Source organism: Scardinius erythrophthalmus (assembly GCF_964197995.2).
Source record: "Scardinius erythrophthalmus genome assembly, chromosome: 24".
Lineage (NCBI taxonomy): Eukaryota > Metazoa > Chordata > Actinopteri > Cypriniformes > Leuciscidae > Scardinius > Scardinius erythrophthalmus.
This window is the reverse complement of record NC_138244.1, coordinates 5,366,304-5,385,647: the sequence shown is the minus strand read 5'-3', so window position 1 is coordinate 5,385,647 and position 19,344 is coordinate 5,366,304. Positions and strand designations below refer to the sequence as shown.

Below are 19,344 nucleotides of genomic sequence, written 5' to 3'. Positions count from 1 at the left end.
TTTATTGATAATTATTTAAAAAAGTCTTTGTATGAGATTAAATTTTTTTTTTAATTAAAAAAGATATTGACAGTCAGATTTAGGTTGACAGTCAGAACATTATGTTTTCTGGATATAAAGTTTTTTCATGCAGAATATAAAAGTTTACCTCACAATAATAATAATAATAATTATAATAATTTTTTATTGAACAGATACCGCAGTTACAACTCAAAACAGAATTAACCAACAATAATATAATTATAAACAGTAGACAAAAAGCCAGTGAAAGCAAGTGAAATAAAAAGCAAGTAAAATAAACAGACAATTTTTTTAATAAAAATAAACAATAAAAATTGAGCCAGGGGTAACAAATAATTTAAAATAAATTAAAGAGAGAGAAAAACGCATTGAGTCCCTTTTTGTTTTCATTTAAAAAAAGCATAAATATTATACTTTGTGTGCACAATCTAAAAAGACTTTAAAGCTTTGGCATTGTTGGAAGAAGAGAGTGTCCCCAAATAACATTTCAGGTTTTTGCAAAAAAAAAAAAAAAAAGAAGAGGTTTGACAGACAAAAATGTACACTTGTGTACAAAAAGCTTGTCAGAGTTATAAAATCCAGACTTAATAATCATAAAAAAAAAAAAAACCGATGACGTCGCCGTCACATCTGCAGCGCATGCGCGTCACGCACTCACTACGGAAGTGCGGAGAGGAAACAGCAGAGTTCGCAGTGTTTCTCCGGTGCCGCTCATTTTGGACTCTAAAGACGGATAAAGTCCCTCACAATGTCGGGATTTGACTCAAACCCGTTTGAAGAGACAGTCGATGTCAATCCATTCCAGGTGAGAAGCGCTTCTGAGGGGTTTAAGCGGGTGTTTAGGGGAGTTTCGCAGGGTTTGTGTTGATGAGGATGAGGATGATGGGAGTTTTGGGTCAGTTGAGTTCGGTTCGGCCGTTGACGTGTCATGGTCTCTGATGCGGGTGTTAGTGTGTTAGTTTGTTAGTTGTCGCTGGGGAAGGGTGTGTATCCGCCCGCGCAGGTTTGATGACACGCCGAAGGCCAGAGCGCCACTCCTGTTAATGTCACAACACTGTAAAGTGCTGTAATAACATCATAACCGTCTGAATGAATGTATCTCTGAGTCACACAGCGAGAGAGAGGCTCTGATCACCTGTGCTCGACTCTTCTTCTCTTCATCAGCACTAATGCGCCACACAACCGAGCTGTAATGCGTCAGCCAAACTCAAGAGTCCTGATCAACACATGCAGATCTGTCATTATGCTTTCTGCACAACATGATTTGCATTATCAAGTGAATTAATGCATTTTGATTATTGAATGAAAACAACAAACGTGACTGATAATAATGCATTGTACAGTGCAAAAACGTCAGACCTCAAAATGGTGTGTTTGATATCATGAGCTTTTTATCAATTCTAGGTTATTCTATGTGTAATGTGAATATAGATTGCATTTATACAATTTTTTTGCAGTTCAAACGCACAATTTTTAAATACAAAAAAAATTTGGCACGCACTATAAGAAATAGACATTATACATGCTACATTTAATAATAATGATGCATTACATGCACTTAACAGGTCAGGATTTCGACAAGATATTTGACAAAAAACATCAACATTAAAATTTTGGGTTAAAATCTATGTAAATATGAATGTAAAATGAATATTTTAGTTGCATTTATTAACATTTTTTGCTTTTTCTTTGCAGTTCATTTCAATAGTCTTGCTGTGTGACAAATGCACACTTATAAAAGTGAAAATATGTTGTGATCTCTCAATTAATTTGACATTAAGTGTAGTTTAAGTGTCACCTGCACACAGATTGCTTACAGTGATATACGTACAGTCTGTTTGTCATCTGGCATCTTTGTTGTGTTTTCATTGTCTGGAGTCTCATATAGTTTCCATCTGTTTCTTTAAAGCAGAAGAATATTGAGTTATGCACAAAGCAAACATTCCTGCGCTCCTCCTCCCCCTCGACGGGAAACACAGGTCTGCTGGAATAGAATCAGAATCGAAGCATGCAGTGACTTTCTGCTGAGTTTTAATCCATGAAAGTGTCCATTTTCACATTGTATGTCATGTTTCATAAGGTGCATCATATTACCTGTTGATTGTTATGGCCAGAAGAGAACGGCTGTAGAGAAATCTGACTATTTTTATTTTTAATAGAATAGTGCAGTATTGATCAAAAAATTATTTATCCGTGCGCATCATTGTTTTTGTGCTGAAATATAATTTTTATTCAGAATCACTTCCCCTCACTCTTGCAGTAACTTCTCTTCTCTGATGACGGCGGCGGGGCAACCTGTCACTCACATGAGATGTACAGTTTGATTTCTTTGTGCTTTTTCAGATTTTAGACCTTAATAATTGATCCCACTCATCGATTCCTGTGAGCATTTATAGTTTTAAACCGTTCAAGCGCAAGAAGACACAAAAGAGAAACTCAATTCGGCACGTGTCGAGTTCTCTTTCACTTCTTCTTGAGCTTGAACTGATAAATACACACAAAATGAGGTCAAAATATCCTCGTAAACACAGTCGGTTAGGTGAACGTAAACAGTTTAGAAAGAAAGCTGGCGTGTAACAGTATATTAGATCAGTGCATCAGGTCTTAAAGTGACAGTAGTAGGAGTGTAACGATACCCTCATGTCACGATTTGATACATATCACGATGCTGAACTCACGATACGATATAATTGCGATACTCCAAGACATATGATAAAAGGTTAACAAAAAATTAACTGTTGATTAAAATGCTATAAAATTGTGTGTGTAAATGAATAGGCTTGGACTTGGTGCTGGAAACCCAAAGCACAAGACAATAGAGACGCCAGAATAACAATATTCATTATTCTGAAGTGGAAAATACAGAATTAGTTTTAGACGAATATACTTGCACTCTTTCACTGACTAGATATATTTATAATAATTAAGGACACTTTTACTGGTAACATAAGACATTTGGCATTATCAGGACACACAATATTCCCCCATTGCATTATTATACATTATACTAAATCGATACCACAGGTGACAAATAACCAGCCTCAAAATTTAAGTGAATTGAAACAATTTTATTAAAAAACACTGCTTGAAACTCTGCAGTACTGAATGTGCAAACAAAAAGTATCAAAATGTTAAAATAAATAAATAAAAAATAGACAGGGAACTTACAGTAGATTAAATTTTGATTTTGGAAAAAAAAGAAAGAAACCTGAAATGATACAATTAAAATTGGTTAATATCTATAATAATTGATTAATATAGAATAATAATAGAATAATGAAATGACTAATTTTTAGCTGTCATGCATTAACAGAGAATTATCAACATTTATAGCATTTATTCATCTTGGTTTGATTACTGTTTGGTTTGTGTTTGGGTTCATATTAGTTTAATGCATTGCATATAAAGTAATGTTAACATGCTAAACATGTATTAGTATATTTAAATAATAATTACTGATTGATCTAGATTAATAAATGCTATAATACGGTTAGGTCAGGTTACCTAATGAATGGGGTTGTTTGTGGAGGTTTTGGGGTAGTCCTACTATGATATAAGACTACATAGCCTATAATAAAATGAATTTTCAAACCTGAACCAAACATATTTTTATTCAAAGATCAACAGTCTGTCATTAATATTTAGTCTGCCACAAAAAAAAACAATATTAAAATCATGAACTCAAATGTCATTGTGACCAATGAAAAAAAAAAAAAAAAAGACTGTTGTAACAGTGCGTAAATCAGACATTTCAGGCTATAAGTCTAACGCTAATAAGCCTTATGCCAAAATTATTATTATGACGAAATTGTCGGTCATTAAATAAGAAAACTAAATAAGTGTGTAGATGATTTGCTTTGTGTAACCCAACATCAGACATTAGGCCGAAGTTTTTTTTTTGCACAAAGTGCCGCGACCAATCAATCACTCCTTTACTGGCTGCCTGCACATTCACTGTCCTCGCGGCTGCGGCAACTCGCGCTCGCTTATATCAATGGCAATGCATTTTAATTCGCGCCTATCTTTGTTGAACTTCAAAAAAAGAAAAAGATGCTGCAGCCAATAAGCAGCCGGCGGGGGCTGGCTGCAGGACGACTCAACCTCCACGGACAGTTTTTAATGTTTTATCAGACAATATAAGAATTTGCTTCAGTATAATTTTCGGGACAATTAGGGCCGGATTCGGGATTCGGGACAACAGCTTAGATTTCGGGACTGTCCCGAATTTTTCCCAGATTTGATGTGTTGCCTCCCGTCGCAAATTTAAAGCAGTGTTTGTAGAGTGGTGCATTGAGGTCTGTTGCTTCACCTTTCTCATTACTTTTGTAGGCAAAGTAATGCCATATTTCACTCCTACTGCTCTCTTTATTTATTAATTTCGGGCTTGTAGAATGAGCTTCATTTGTTTGATCCATCGTGTTCCTCCGTTGTCACCGTTTGCCGGTTGTGCGTGACCCGCGTCAGTTTGGGTAGCGCACTGCCGCCTAGCGGTGAACTTCGAAACAGCAGCGCATTAAATACCGAATTGAGCAAAATTATGATATTGTACCGTTTGAAATATAATATATACCGGTATTTTTGCAGTACCGGTATACCGCGCATCCCTAATCCACGATACATATTGTTGCATTTTTGTATTGTGATATTGTGACACGATATATTGTTACACCCCTAGACATTAGCCTGATAAACCTGCTGTCATCCGTGCCATTACTGTGAGTCAAAGAACATAGGGAAGAGTAAATCACTCACTGATCTTGACTGAGTAACTTTAATATGGATTAATATAAAAGCAAAAATATACAGTGTTGTTTAACATTAGATATCAATTTCTGAACTTTGTTCAGTTGTATTTATTTGTGCATATTTGTTCTCCTTGTATTTGCTGACTGTATACTTGTCTTTAATAATGTTTGAAATTTATATTAGTCTAGTTGACTAGTTCGTTGTTCTTTAGGCTGCTGATTTTTGTTCATGGTTTTCAGCTGCAACTCAGAAACACAGAATATGTTTGATATCTAAATGTTTGACTTTTTTTTTTCTTTCATATTGGAATCGAAACTGGGAATTGGTAAGAAAATGACAGAACGCGTGTAAAACACACTAGTCCTGTCAGGCGCTGGTCTGAGGGAGCTTCTGTGGTGTTGATTCGGCTCGAGGCCTGTGGGAATGAGGACAGGTGTGTTTGTCAGGACAGACGGCAGAGACACGCTCAAACACACTCACTCCATATTTTTTGTAATTTTTTTGCAACTTTCTGAGGAATTTTTGCAGCTTTGATACTTTGATGGGGCTGGAAGTGTTATGTTCTGAAAGTTGATTTTATAGGACAATGAAGTTCTCCATGTCTATTGTGTTTCTTGTGTCCCGCACTGCGTAAATATTTAAGTTGCTTCCTGTAAAGACTGGCTGATGCAACGTCAGATGTGATTAATGATTGGCTGGGGATTCACATTAATAATCAGTGAACGAGAGAGTCTTCTAGATGAATCTACAGACACACAGATTTAGATGATGTTGTTAGCAGAGAACAACATGAGCACACAACACTCCACTGAAGAAATGCAGAAATGAATCTCAAATGCCTCAGTATATTGAAAAGCTCCTGTGTGTGTGTGTGTGTGTGTGTGTGTGTGTGTGGCTGCTGTGGTTTGCAGTCGTGAACTGATGGAATGTATCAGTGAATTAGTGTAAGGAAGGATCAGAACTGATGTCAGGTTTTGACTTCCTCATTGTGGCCACAGAGATATCTGAAATATGATTGGATGAGTGTGACCTGTTCACCTCGCTGTGATGATGATGATGATGATGATGTCACTGTATGTAATTGAGGCATGTGACTCAATAAAACTTGTGACGCACTCGCATCATGGTTTCAATTCAGTTTCAAAAGACGGCAAAACCAGCCGCTCCGTGAAGTCCTCGGTCAGGACGGAGATCGGGATTTCTGAGCTGTGATTGGTTTACCAGTGTCTCACATCCTCCACCTCTCTAAACATGTTTACAACCTGTCATAACATGTATTAGTTTAATGAGGCCTTTGCTACTTTGTAAGGACCATTAGTTTTGGATGCATTTACATTCATTTATATAATTTTTTTATTTTATTGTAATTTTACAGCACTTTGGTTCACTCTGTGGCTTTTAAGGTGCTTTATAAATAAATTTAGATTTGATTTGGATTCATTTGTTTTGGATCCATTAAATAATAATAATAATAAAAAATGTATATTAATTATTAAATAATTGAATTAATGCCATTTAAACATCATATAATAATAATAATAATATTTATAATATAAATTATTATTGTGAAATATTATTCAGTTATTTAATATTTAATATAATATTTATTATTTTATATTTCATGTATACATATTTATACAAACACACACACACAATTGGTCACCAAGGCTGCATTTATTTAATGAAAAACTCTGTAAAAACAGTAATATTGTGAAATATTATTTCAATTTAAAATAACTGTTTTCTATGTGAATATGTGGTAAAGTGTAATTTATTCCTGTGATCAAAGCTGTATTTTCAGCATCATTACTCCAGTCTTCAGTGTCACATGATCCTTCAGAAATCACTCTAATATGATGATTTTATTGGTATAGTGAGTATTATAATAATTAATTATAATTATTGTCTAATAATGATACTGTGTCCATCTCTTCCAGGATCCGTCTGTCACTCAGGTGACGAACTCGTCAATCGACGGCATAGAAAGTTTCAGTCCGTTTCCTGATGGTAACTCGGTGAGTCTGACGAACATTATTCCACTGGGTGTGTAAGACGAGTATCTTTATCAGAGTTGTGTAACTGTGCTCTGAACTCTAATGTAATAAAGCAATAAGCTGGTTTTACTACGGTTAACAATGTGTGCATGTGTTCAAGCTCCAACAGCAATGTGATACAAAACACCAATGCTTTGCATTTTATTATTCATTAATAAAATCCCAATAATGATGTTTTTCGGTGTCAGGGAAGCACCATCCCGGCCTCCAGCGTCCCGTCTCAGCCTGCGGTCCTGCAGCCGTCAGTGGATCCCGGGCCAAAGGTCAGCGTCTCACACACACACACACACACACACACACACACACACACACACACACACACACACACACACACACACACACACACACACACACACACACACACACACACACACACACGCGCACACTTTCTTGTACATCTATCTTTATGAGGACATTCATTGACACAATGCAATCTCTAGCTGCTTACCCTAACCTTACCCATCACAACTAAGTGCCTAACCCGACCCCTGACCCTAAACCGACCCTTAACCTCATTATAACCTGATCCTTAAAACCAAGTCTTGACCCTCAAACAGGCCTTTAAAGGCTCTCAGAAAGTGAGGACTAGCCAAAATGTCCTCACCTTCCTCTCTTTGTCCTCACTCCAATGGTCTAAAACTCAAACTGGTCCTCACAAAGATAGTACACACACACACACACACACACACACACACACACACACACACACACACACACACACACACACACACACACACGTGTCTTCGAAGGTTGTAAGCGTTCCCTGTCTGTCTCTGTCCATATTTTCTAAATGTTATAATTATTTGTTAACAAACAAGTATTCATTACTTCAATGAACTCATTGTTTCTGCATTACATTATTACATTGTTTAAATTAATAAATTTTTAGCTAACTGTGATGTGTATATGTACATTTCTGAAATACAAAACTTAGACAGTTATAGATCACTCTAAATTGTAATGTGACTCATGCACTTTCTGTAAAGCTGCTTTGAAATGATGTGTATTGTAAAAAGTGCTATACAAATAAAGGTGAACTGAATTGAGCTGATGGGTGTGTGCAGGCCACGGCTGCAGCTGCGCAGGTCAATCTGCTCAAACAGCAGGAGGAGCTGGAGAGGAAAGCAGCCGAGCTCGATCGACGAGAACAAGAGCTTCAGAGCCAAGGAGCGACTACAGGTAACACACACTTCTCTGATCCTGCAGTGTGTACAGCACGATCATCCGCCATCGCGTTTGCATGAGGTGCAGGATCCCACAATGTGTGATGAATAAACTACTTGTAATTCCAGCCACAGTGTTCATGCTCTCGAGACATAATTTAATCAGACTACCACGAGTTAAGACATTTATATACAAAACTACACTAAAGTGTGAGAGAACTGGGCGTCACCTGGGCTCATGTTGCATGTTTAATAGATTTATCACTGCATGTTATGCTCTTATTAGTGTTATATTATATACTATTACAGTTTTTGTTAATGTTTTGAATTAGATTATATTTTTATATTTTTCCAGTTTCATTTTAATTCTAAGGTTTTGGTCATTTTCTTGCGTTTTTCCCATTTTTATTAATTTTTGTTTTGTTTAAATATGTCTATATAAGTTTTAGTTGATTTAGTTTTAGTTATTGCAGTACTTCATCTTAAACTAAACAAAAATGAGAAATGTTGCCTTGGCTGAAACAAAATCAATATTGAGTTTTTATGGTAGCAATTTAAAAATAAGGTTTCATTAGTTAACATGAACTAATAATGAACAATACTTATACAGCATTTACTTAATGTTAATTTCAACATTTAATAATATATTTTTCAAAATCAAGTTTTTTTTGTTAACATGAATTAATGTACTGTGAACTAACTTAAATCAATAATTTATTTTAAACAAATTTTATTACTCACCTATTTTATTTTAAGTAATGAAAATGTTTTTATGGTTTTATAGTTTTATTTGTTCTAGGGCTGTCAAATCAATTAATCGTGTGTGTCTATATATATATATATATATATATATATATATATATATATATATATATATATATATACAAACACAAATACTGTATATATACAAACACACACACACACACATATAATACAAACATATATTATATAAACACAAACTTTTATAATGCAATTAATCACGATTAATCGATTTGACAGCACTGATTTGTTACAAGTTATCAATGATAACTCTGGCACTGATTACAAATTGCTACTTTTAAAAATAATAGTATGCAGTGTTTAGTGCAGTATGCTAGTATTTCCTTCTGAGTGTGTTTGCACACACATCTGAACGTACACAGTTGCATAAATCAACAGACGGCTCCATAGCGCCTTTATTTGTTGTGAGTGTTTGACGAGTTTTGTGTGATATGGGCGTCTGTTTCTCCTCAGGCAAACAGAACAACTGGCCTCCTCTCCCCAAATTCTTTCCCATCAAGCCTTGCTTCTACCAGGACTTCTCTGAGGAGATCCCGCAGGAGCATCAGAGACTCTGCAAGATGATGTATTACCTGTGGATGTGTGAGTTTAACAGCGTCAACATCAAGCTGTTCTAATGACACTAAATAGATACTAACCCTGAACTGACCCCTAAACCTTAACACTAACCCCCTAAACCGTAACTTAACCCCCTAAACCTCAACTTAACCCCCTAAACCTCAACTTAACCTCAACTTAACCCCCTAAACCTCAACTTAACCCCCTAAACCTCAACTTAACCCCCTAAACCTTAAATTAACCCCCTAAACCTCAACTTAACCCATGTAGATACCTTACACTACTCAGTACTTCTGTGGGTAAGAACACTGTAAGTACAGATACGGTAAAATAAAGTGCAACCCTTTTTTCATTTCTTATTACATATAAATTCTTGTATTTTGAATGATTCATCAGAGTATGTTGTTCCAAGTACAAAATATATATATATTATTCATAATTTTTCATTGAAAAAAAAGTTTTACATCAACTCTTATTTTTTTTTTTTTTTTTTTTGTTGAATATAAAACTGTATTTATTTATTATTTATATACTGTCATGGTATTTAATATTTTGAATTAACCTTTATTTTTATATTTTCAGTTTTCATTTTCATTTCAGTTATGTGCCTTTGTCATGTGTATTAGTTTCTATTTAGCTTTAATTTCCTTTTATTTCAGTTTTAGTTTTAAAATTTTAAGTATTTATTTTTTTATTTCAGTTAGTTGCCATTTCAATTTTCAAGGTAATATTTATATTTTATTTCTGTTTTATAACTTTATTATTAATTATACTCCAATATATTTTACTATTTAGTTTTAGTTAATAACAAAACTGATATAAACATATTCACTATTGTATATATCCAATAAAAAAAGAAATACATCAGATTAACTCGTTCCCACCATTGACGTAATTTTGCGGCTCTCCGTGTTTTCACTGTTATACAGTAGGTGGCGCTATTACACATCTTCTGAAAGAGAACTGAATCTCCTGATCAAAACACAGGCGAAGAACAAGCAGAAACAAGCGCTAGAAGCATTTCTTATGCATGTTGTAGTCTTCGACAGAAACACGATTGTCTTTTTGTTCACAATGTTGCTTTTTTATGAAACTCACCCACATTCAAGTGTTGATGATAAAAGAAGGCATGAATCTAGAGTAAAACAGGGTTTTTTGTTTAAAAGCAGAGGCTCTGTTCATTCTTTTGATAAATTGCATGTTCAGATATCCATACAACAATATATTCTGGGGGCAATGTGAAAATGATCAAAAATGCTGGCGCTGGCTGGAAACTTTTTTCTTTTTATATATATATATTTTTTTTTTAAAGGAAGGAAGTAAATGCGTTTCAAACTCGCTGTAATACATGTAACTTCTGTATTGTGAAGGGAAACTGGACTTTCAGTGTTGAGCTTTAGGACGGGATGAATTTGATCTATCAGATTGAGCTGAGCTCGTGTCAGGCTCTTGTTTGATGTGTGTGTGTGTGTGTGTGTGTGTGTGTGTGTGTGTCCGTGCAGGGCAGTGTGTGACGCTGTTTCTGAACGTCCTGGCCTGTCTGGCGTTTTTCACCACTGAACCAAAAGCCGGCGTTGACTTCGGCCTCTCCATCCTCTGGTTCATCTTGTTCGCCCCGTGCTCCTTCCTCTGCTGGTACAGGCCCGTCTATAAAGCCTTCCGGTGAGCCTCTCTCCTTTAATATACACTCATGTGTTCAAATGACACAACCTGGGGCCGGATTCACCAAATATTCGTAAAAAAATTCTTCTTAAAGGAATAGTTCACTTCAAAATGAAAATTCTGTCATTATTTTCTCACCCTCAAGTTTTTTTCAAACCTGTATGAGTTTCTTTCTTCGGCCGAACACAAAGGAAGATGACTTCCATAGAAGGGAAATAAAAATGGGGTCCATCAACTGTTTAGTCACCGACATTCTTCAAAATATCTTCTTTTGTGTTCAACAGAAGAAAGAAACTCATACAGACTTGAAACAACTTGATGACGAGTAAATGATGACAGAATTTTCATTTTTATGTGAACTATCCCTTTAACTGCTGTTTTCTTCTTATTTTCTAACTTAAGAATAAAGATAAGAATTCTGTGTATTCCCAAAAACCTGTAATAAATTGAGTCCTTTTTCGCTGCTTATTGCGCTTAAACATTCAAACACACACAAAATAATGTCAAAATGCCGGTCTTGGCGAGTCTTCACGTAAACACAGTCAGCTTTGTTTTAAGTGAACGTAAACAGTTGAGAAAGCAAACGCATGTGTAATGTATCAGTGCGTCAGCTCTTAAAGTGACAGTGACCTAATAAACCTGCTGACAAATTATGAGATAATATTAAAAATATCTATATGGCAGTTTTTACCCATGTGGCTAGTAACTTTTAGTAACAGATAAAGTAGCTAGTAACGGATTTTGGTGAATCCGGCCCCTGATGACGTGATGCTTATGGGATATTGTCTGCACATTTCTGTCACTTCGATGATTCATATATTTATTTCTCTTCCAGGTCTGACAGCTCCTTCAATTTCTTCTTCTTCTTCTTCATCTTCTTCGCTCAGATCGTGGTGTCTGTGATTCAGAGCGTGGGCATTCCCAATTGGGGCAACAGGTAAGAAGCGCATTTCTTCACAGCTTCATTCTGGACTACAGTAATTCACTAGTAGCTGTTGTTTCACTATTGCGAGTGTTAAAGCGCAGAAGTGAGGCTCACCGCCTGTGAGCTGCACCGTTTGTCTGATCTCCTCTGTGACAGATGTCTCTCTCACACTCAGCTCTCTCTTCTTCTCTTTGACCAGTGTCTCTTCCTCAACTAATGGTTTTCTGCTGCTGGACTTCCTTTAAAACTCTTGCTTCCTATCTGAAGTATGTCCTCTTGCTCTTGAAACTTCTTGCTTTATCCTTTCCTCTTAAAGCAGCGCGTTTGCCCTGAAATAAAAGTGCTTGATTTCTCAGTACTCAGTGTTCTCAGTAGAATAATGTTAATATGAGACTCTCTTCATTCTGATTGGTCAGTTGCAGCATTCTGAGATTTAAATATTTTTGAATAATGAGGCTAAACTGTATAATTGGTTATACAGCGGATTTCCTGCATATCTGTGCTAGTTTGATTTATAAACTAGAAATTCCATTTAGTTTAGTTTTCATAAATATTCATAAATACTGCTGAAATCTGTATTTCATGTGCATGTAATGTGAAAAATGGACATGTGGCTATTGTAGAATGTAGCTAGAAATATATAACATTTGTTTTAGAATTGTTTCCTTTTTAAATTTTGATATAGTTAGAATTTAATTAATATATATGTATGATGATGTATATGAATGTATTAAAATGTATGTATAGGTATTTAATATAATACAATTAGAGATAAAAAAAAAATATATATATATATACATGTACATGTACAGTATAAATATATATAATTTTTATATTTATTTGATATATGCATTAATTTTGTAGAATATAATTCAATATCAAACAATTCTATATATTCTATTTTAATATTTTATTTACGTTTTTAGAATTCAAATCATTCTAAATAAAACATAGTATATATTGTAAAAATTAGAAATATTTAACATGTTTTAAATGTATATTTATTTCGAATTTATTTAATAAATATGTATGTGTAAATGAATTTAATAAAATGTATATATACATATTTTATATAATACATTTAGTATTAGTAAAATATATACAATTATAATATATATATGTGTGTGTGTGTATATATATATATATATATATATATTATTAATTTGTTTGATATGTGCATTAATTTTATTGAATATAATTCAATATCAAACCATTGTTTTTATTTATTTATTTTTTAATTCCATTCATTCTAAACAAAACAAATAGTATATATTGCATGCAAATTTTTTTTTTTATCTACTCACAATAGAAAATCTGAAATATTCATTGTATTATTTCTACATATTTGTGGTAGCAAAGCATCATTTAGCCGGATCAACATTGTTTACTCTCTGTTCTTGATTCCAGTGGCTGGATCACTGCCATACAGGCGATGAGCTCTAATAGAGCGGTCGGCATCATTATGATGGTGGTGGCCGCCTTCTTCACGGTCAGTGCCGCGCTGTCCGTCTTTTTACTGAAAATGGTGAGTAGCTCAGAGGTTTTGAGTGGAAATCTGCGGCTCTTTGGTTTGGCTTGATGTGTCGTCTATGTTTTCCAGGTTCATTCCAACTACCGTCGCACTGGTGCCAGTTTCCAGAAGGCCCAGCAGGAGTTCTCCCAGGGCGTCCTCACGAACCGCAGTTTCCAGAGCGCAGCCGCCACCGCCGCCACCAGTGCCGCCCAGAGCTCGTTTCAGAGGAACTAGAGCCAGGAGTCACGCATCACTTCCTGCTCGTCCAGAACCCAAAGCCCAGCCACGCTCACAAACGTTGCCCTCGATCACCTGCTTTGGTTCTGCATCTTCATTTGGTCCCAGTTTGGTCTTTAGACTGCAGAGGCACTACTTTTATGTGTTTTTTTTTTTTTTTTTTTTTTGAAGGTATGAAGTTTAAATGTTCATCAGTTTGTATATTTGTATGTATGCAGAAAATTTCCTGTATCCTATTTGACCTCGGTTATGCTGTATATATAGTAATTTAATGTTTCCCCTGTCATCCGGAGTGATACAGGAGCGATCAGTGTCCTTAAATTACAATAAAAAACGATCATGAAAGGAACTCAAACCCTTCTCATAGCAATGACGAAGAGGGTTACATGCATGTGAGGGTTTATGCACTTCTGCTATAGTTCTACTGAAGACTTCAAAAGCATCATTCCTAAAATATAATTAGATTTTTTTTATTCTGCGTTCTTTATTAGTGCCAAAGAATAATGACATGCACCCAGAATTCCATGGAAGCATTAGAATCGTGACCTTGGAATCTTGACGGACACGGAGAACATTGCTATTATTGTCTTAATCGTAAGACTGAAGGTGATGTAGGTTTGTTTCACGCTGCATAAATGTTTGATAACCATTGTTCATGTGTACAGGCTTTTTAGGCTACTGATTGTAAACAGTCAAATCAAAATAGTTTTACTAGTACTGTTAAATTTTACATGGTTGATTTTTTTTTTTTAGCATCAGAAAGTCCTAGCTTTTGAAACAAACGTGTAAAAGGGTTTTGCAGTAAAATGGTCCTGAAATGCATGTTAACAACTCAAAATAATGCCAGATAATATTAGCAGAAAGGGTTATATAATTTTTGTCAGATGAGATGAGATTTTTTTTCAACAGTGTATGGAAGTATTTTGAGCAAATAAATTTTTTCTGATTAACAAATTTTGTCCGAGTCATTTGTTTATGGTATCAAGCAAAAATGAATAATCGGTCTATATCGTTTGCATTTTGAGCAGAATTCCTGGTTAACCAACTCTGCATGTCACATGATCAGTTTAGTAGGTTGTAGATGTGCAAAAAAAAGAAAGAAGGGAAAACAGATTGTCCGATTTAATCATGATATTTGTGATCTACACAACAAAATAGCGCTTCTCTTCTAAACTTGATAACGTTCAATCTGCTAGATTACACTGAGTAGAGAATGTGAACCTAGCACTAGAAAACGGGTTTGCTGTTGGCTAACTGTAGTTCCCAGCATACTAACACCACAGTGGCGCTAGTGCGCATGCGCCGTTCTGAAGCGGTCCTGCTCAATGACTGATCAAAAACATTATTATCCCAGTAGTATCAAAGCCCTAATAAGTCCTATTGGTTGTAGTTCCACCAGAGCTCCACTGGGGGCGCTCGCCATGAGTGCAAAATGAATGGGAGTCTATGGGGCTGGACGGCTAAATTTGTCTCTTTCACCCGATTGCTGTTGAGAAATCTCAGATTTGATTGTAGGTTTTGCAAGTTCAACATGGGTTATAGGTCGAAAGTTGAATGAACGAGTACTTATGTCCTTTCGATTTCTCACAGGTTGAGTTGTTGTTGCCCATAACACGCTAGCATTCTGCTAATGAACGCTGATTGGTCAGTGAAGGACTGATTACGACCAGAGATACCGCTTGATGGCATCATGGCATCCGAAGCGGGACCAGAAACAAACAAAACAGAAACTCTTCTAGCACGTGTGTTTACCTGTGTCAGCTGTGTTGTGTGTTTACCTGTGTCAGCTGTGTGTGTTTACCTGTGTCAGCTGTGTTGTGTGTTTACCTGTGTCAGCTGTGTGTGTTTGCCTGTGTCAGCTGTGTGTGTTTGCCTGTGTCAGCTGTGTTGTGTGTTTGCCTGTGTCAGCTGTGTGTGTTTACCTGTGTCAGCTGTGTTGTGTTTACCTGTGTCAGCTGTGTTGTGTGTTTGCCTGTGTCAGCTGTGTTGTGTGTTTGCCTGTGTCAGCTGTGTATGTTTACCTGTGTCAGCTGTGTTGTGTTTGCCTGTGTCAGCTGTGTTGTGTGTTTACCTGTGTCAGCTGTGTTCTGTGTTTACCTGTGTCAGCTGTGTTCTGTGTTTACCTGTGTCAGCTGTGTTGTGTGTTTGCCTGTGTCAGCTGTGTTGTGTGTTTCCCTGTGTCAGCTGTGTTGTGTTTGCCTGTGTCAGCTGTGTATGTTTACCTGTGTCAGCTGTGTTGTGTGTTTGCCTGTGTCAGCTGTGTTGTGTGTTTGCCTGTGTCAGCTGTGTTGTGTGTTTGCCTGTGTCAGCTGTGTTGTGTGTTTGCCTGTGTCAGCTGTGTTGTGTGTTTACCTGTGTCAGCTGTGTTGTGTGTTTACCTGTGTCAGCTGTGTTGTGTGTTTACCTGTGTCAGCTGTGTTGTGTGTTTACCTGTGTCAGCTGTGTTGTGTGTTTACCTGTGTCAGCTGTGTTGTGTGTTTGCCTGTGTCAGCTGTGTATGTTTACCTGTGTCAGCTGTGTTGTGTGTTTACCTGTGTCAGCTGTGTATGTTTACCTGTGTCAGCTGTGTTGTGTGTTTACCTGTGTCAGCTGTGTTGTGTGTTTGCCTGTGTCAGCTGTGTATGTTTACCTGTGTCAGCTGTGTTGTGTGTTTGCCTGTGTCAGCTGTGTTGTGTGTTTACCTCTGTCAGCTGTGTTGTGTGTTTACCTGTGTCAGCTGTGTTGTGTGTTTGCCTGTGTCAGCTGTGTTGTGTGTTTACCTGTGTCAGCTGTGTTGTGTGTTTGCCTGTGTCAGCTGTGTTGTGTGTTTACCTGTGTCAGCTGTGTTGTGTGTTTACCTGTGTCAGCTGTGTTGTGTGTTTACCTGTGTCAGCTGTGTTGTGTGTTTCCCTGTGTCAGCTGTGTTGTGTTTGCCTGTGTCAGCTGTGTATGTTTGCCTGTGTCAGCTGTGTTGTGTGTTTACCTGTGTCAGCTGTGTTGTGTTTGCCTGTGTTAGCTGTGTATGTTTGCCTGTGTCAGCTGTGTTGTGTGTTTGCCTGTGTCAGCTGTGTATGTTTACCTGTGTCAGCTGTGTTGTGTGTTTGCCTGTGTCAGCTGTGTTGTGTGTTTGCCTGTGTCAGCTGTGTTGTGTGTTTCCCTGTGTCAGCTGTGTTGTGTGTTTGCCTGTGTCAGCTGTGTTGTGTGTTTGCCTGTGTCAGCTGTGTTGTGTGTTTGCCTGTGTCAGCTGTGTTGTGTTTGCCTGTGTCAGCTGTGTATGTTTACCTGTGTCAGCTGTGTTGTGTGTTTGCCTGTGTTGTGTGTTTGCCTGTGTCAGCTGTGTTGTGTGTTTACCTGTGTCAGCTGTGTGTGTTTACCTGTGTCAGCTGTGTTGTGTGTTTCCCTGTGTCAGCTGTGTTGTGTGTTTCCCTGTGTCAGCTGTGTTGTGTGTTTCCCTGTGTCAGCTGTGTTGTGTTTCCCTGTGTCAGCTGTGTGTGTTTGCCTGTGTCAGCTGTGTTGTGTGTTTACCTGTGTCAGCTGTGTTGTGTGTTTGCCTGTGTCAGCTGTGTTGTGTGTTTGCCTGTGTCGGCTGTGTTGTGTGTTTACCTGTGTCGGCTGTGTTGTGTGTTTGCCTGTGTCAGCTGTGTTGTGTGTTAACCTGTGTCAGCTGTGTTGTGTGTTTGCCTGTGTCAGCTGTGTTGTGTGTTTACCTGTGTCAGCTGTGTTGTGTGTTTACCTGTGTCAGCTGTGTTGTGTGTTTGCCTGTGTCAGCTGTGTTGTGTGTTTGCCTGTGTCAGCTGTGTTGTGTGTTTGCCTGTGTCAGCTGTGTTGTGTGTTTGCCTGTGTCAGCTGTGTTGTGTGTTTGCCTGTCAGCTGTGTTGTGTGTTTGCCTGTGTCAGCTGTGTTGTGTGTTTGCCTGTGTCAGCTGTGTTGTGTGTTTACCTGTGTCAGCTGTGTTGTGTGTTTACCTGTGTCAGCTGTGTTGTGTTTGCCTGTGTCAGCTGTGTTGTGTGTTTACCTGTGTCAGCTGTGTTGTGTGTTTACCTGTGTCAGCTGTGTTGTCGACGCCTCGAGAGAAAAGAAAGTGCAGAGCGCGAAAGCACCAAAGTGACAGAAGGATTGCCGTAAAGCAGTATCTCTGGTCGTACGATGTGTATGATGTCATTGACACTTTAAAAGACTTTTTAAAGCAAATAAGTGACTCTAAAAAATCTAACACCCAGCAATGTGTAATTTCTTTGCATCTCCTTTCGAATACAACATTCAAATTACTAGACAAAAAATGATTTCCTGAGAAAAGTGGATTTTGAGGGGTATAGCGCCATAGACCTCCATTCATTCTGCACTCGTCCTGTGAGCGCCCTCATGTGGAGCCAGAGTGGAACTGCAACCGGAAGTTTATTGAGTGGCACTTCTCCCCTCATTAGACTCTCTGGTAGTATGTTCCTGCACAACCGGAGGCTGCAGTTTCAGGCATAGATATACATAATAAAGGCATATCTTCTGTCCTAACCTAACCCTTTATTATGTATATCTATGGTTTCAGGACCCTAGTTTTTTGTGACAGCACCACCTACCGAACTGGATGTTATGGCGGCTGCAGTTTCAGGACCGCAGTTCTAAGACCCAGGTGGTTTACTTACTTTGTACATAGTATCAAGATATTTAATTTCAGGAGTGTTTTTTTTTTTAAATAAATGTGATTTTTGATAAATATACACAATATATGATATTTGTGAATCATTTCAGGCAAAAAGGCTTTGGCAATAGATGCCTGTTGGCATAGCGCTGTCTGTCAATTTAACATATAAGAATAAAGTGACTAGGCTAATTTCTAAACATCCTATTGTGACATAGGCCACTTAAAAACGGAATAAAACTTCTCTTTAATAACATAGTGCAAACCCAAAACTGAAATCAGTGTTAGCTAAATTAAACAAATAGCAGGCAGGCCTAACAATGATGAGGCATGCCCATCTCCTCACTTCTCAAGATTATCCCCTGTGAGTATGTAGGTCTCTAGGTGGTCTGGATCTGGCACAACTTAACCCAGGCCCTTTGGCACAAATCACCCCAGACCCACAAGTTTAAAAAAAACTAGCATGATCCAGCAGTTAAGAGCTAACATCATGCTAACTGTATAGACTCATTGTGTAGACTACTAAAGCACTAAAACATGTGTGAAATGTTTTCAAACTTGTCTATAATTGTTCAGACACTACAATCAGAAAACCTTAATCATAGTCAATACTCTTTCTAAAGATGTGTAATAGCGCCCCCTACCGTACAACAGTGAAAACATGGATTGAATCTGACTGCAGTAGATGTGAAAGATATGTATAAAAATGATGTTATTTAAGCCAGCGCAAATACCTGTGTTTACATCCTGTTTTCGGGTGAAGTCCAAAGTAATCGATTGCCGAGTTCACGCGCATAGGTTTAGTTACCTATGATCACGCGCGTGAACTCGGCAATCGATTACTTTGGACTTCACCCGAAAACAGGATGTAAACAGAGGTATGTGCGCTGGCTGAAATAACATCATTTTTATACATATCTTTCACATCTACTGCAGTCAGATTCACTCGTGTTCACTCTGAAGGAATCACTCACATTGGCTGTGCACTTGACACAACAAGGATGTTAAGAGGCTAAAAGCAGGTTTAGTACTTGCCCCATTTAAGTCAACAGGGTGCACATTTTAAAAAT

At 37.3% G+C, this 19,344-nt stretch overlaps 1 protein-coding gene across 2 annotated transcripts; it reads left to right on the top strand.

Annotated features, from left to right (window-relative positions):
• Positions 1-653: 653 nt before the first annotated feature.
• On the top strand, positions 654-14,611 carry scamp2 (secretory carrier membrane protein 2). Of its 2 annotated transcripts, XR_014029358.1 has the most exons (10): positions 678-826; positions 6,705-6,782; positions 7,010-7,084; positions 7,886-8,000; positions 9,218-9,346; positions 10,825-10,984; positions 11,820-11,921; positions 13,317-13,434; positions 13,510-13,830; positions 14,151-14,607. XR_014029358.1 is itself a non-coding variant. In XM_081355532.1 (9 exons), exons 1-9 carry the CDS (start codon positions 770-772, stop codon positions 13,654-13,656), a joined length of 981 nt encoding a protein of 326 aa, XP_081211658.1. In that variant the 5' UTR covers positions 654-769; the 3' UTR covers positions 13,657-14,611. The 2 variants fall into 2 exon arrangements, 1 of the variants encoding a protein (XP_081211658.1); XM_081355532.1 differs by having other exon boundaries at positions 654-826; positions 13,510-14,611.
• The last annotated feature ends 4,733 nt before the right edge of the window (positions 14,612-19,344 follow it).

Bases quoted from the DNA above. Each gene is read 5' to 3' on its own strand.
- scamp2 (XM_081355532.1), top strand. From the start codon at position 770: ATGTCGGGATTTGACTCAAACCCGTTTGAAGAGACAGTCGATGTCAAT. The intron at 9,347-10,824 runs GTGAGTTTAACA...GTGTCCGTGCAG, and splicing joins GATGTATTACCTGTGGATGT to GGCAGTGTGTGACGCTGTTT. The intron at 13,435-13,509 runs GTGAGTAGCTCA...TATGTTTTCCAG, and splicing joins CCGTCTTTTTACTGAAAATG to GTTCATTCCAACTACCGTCG.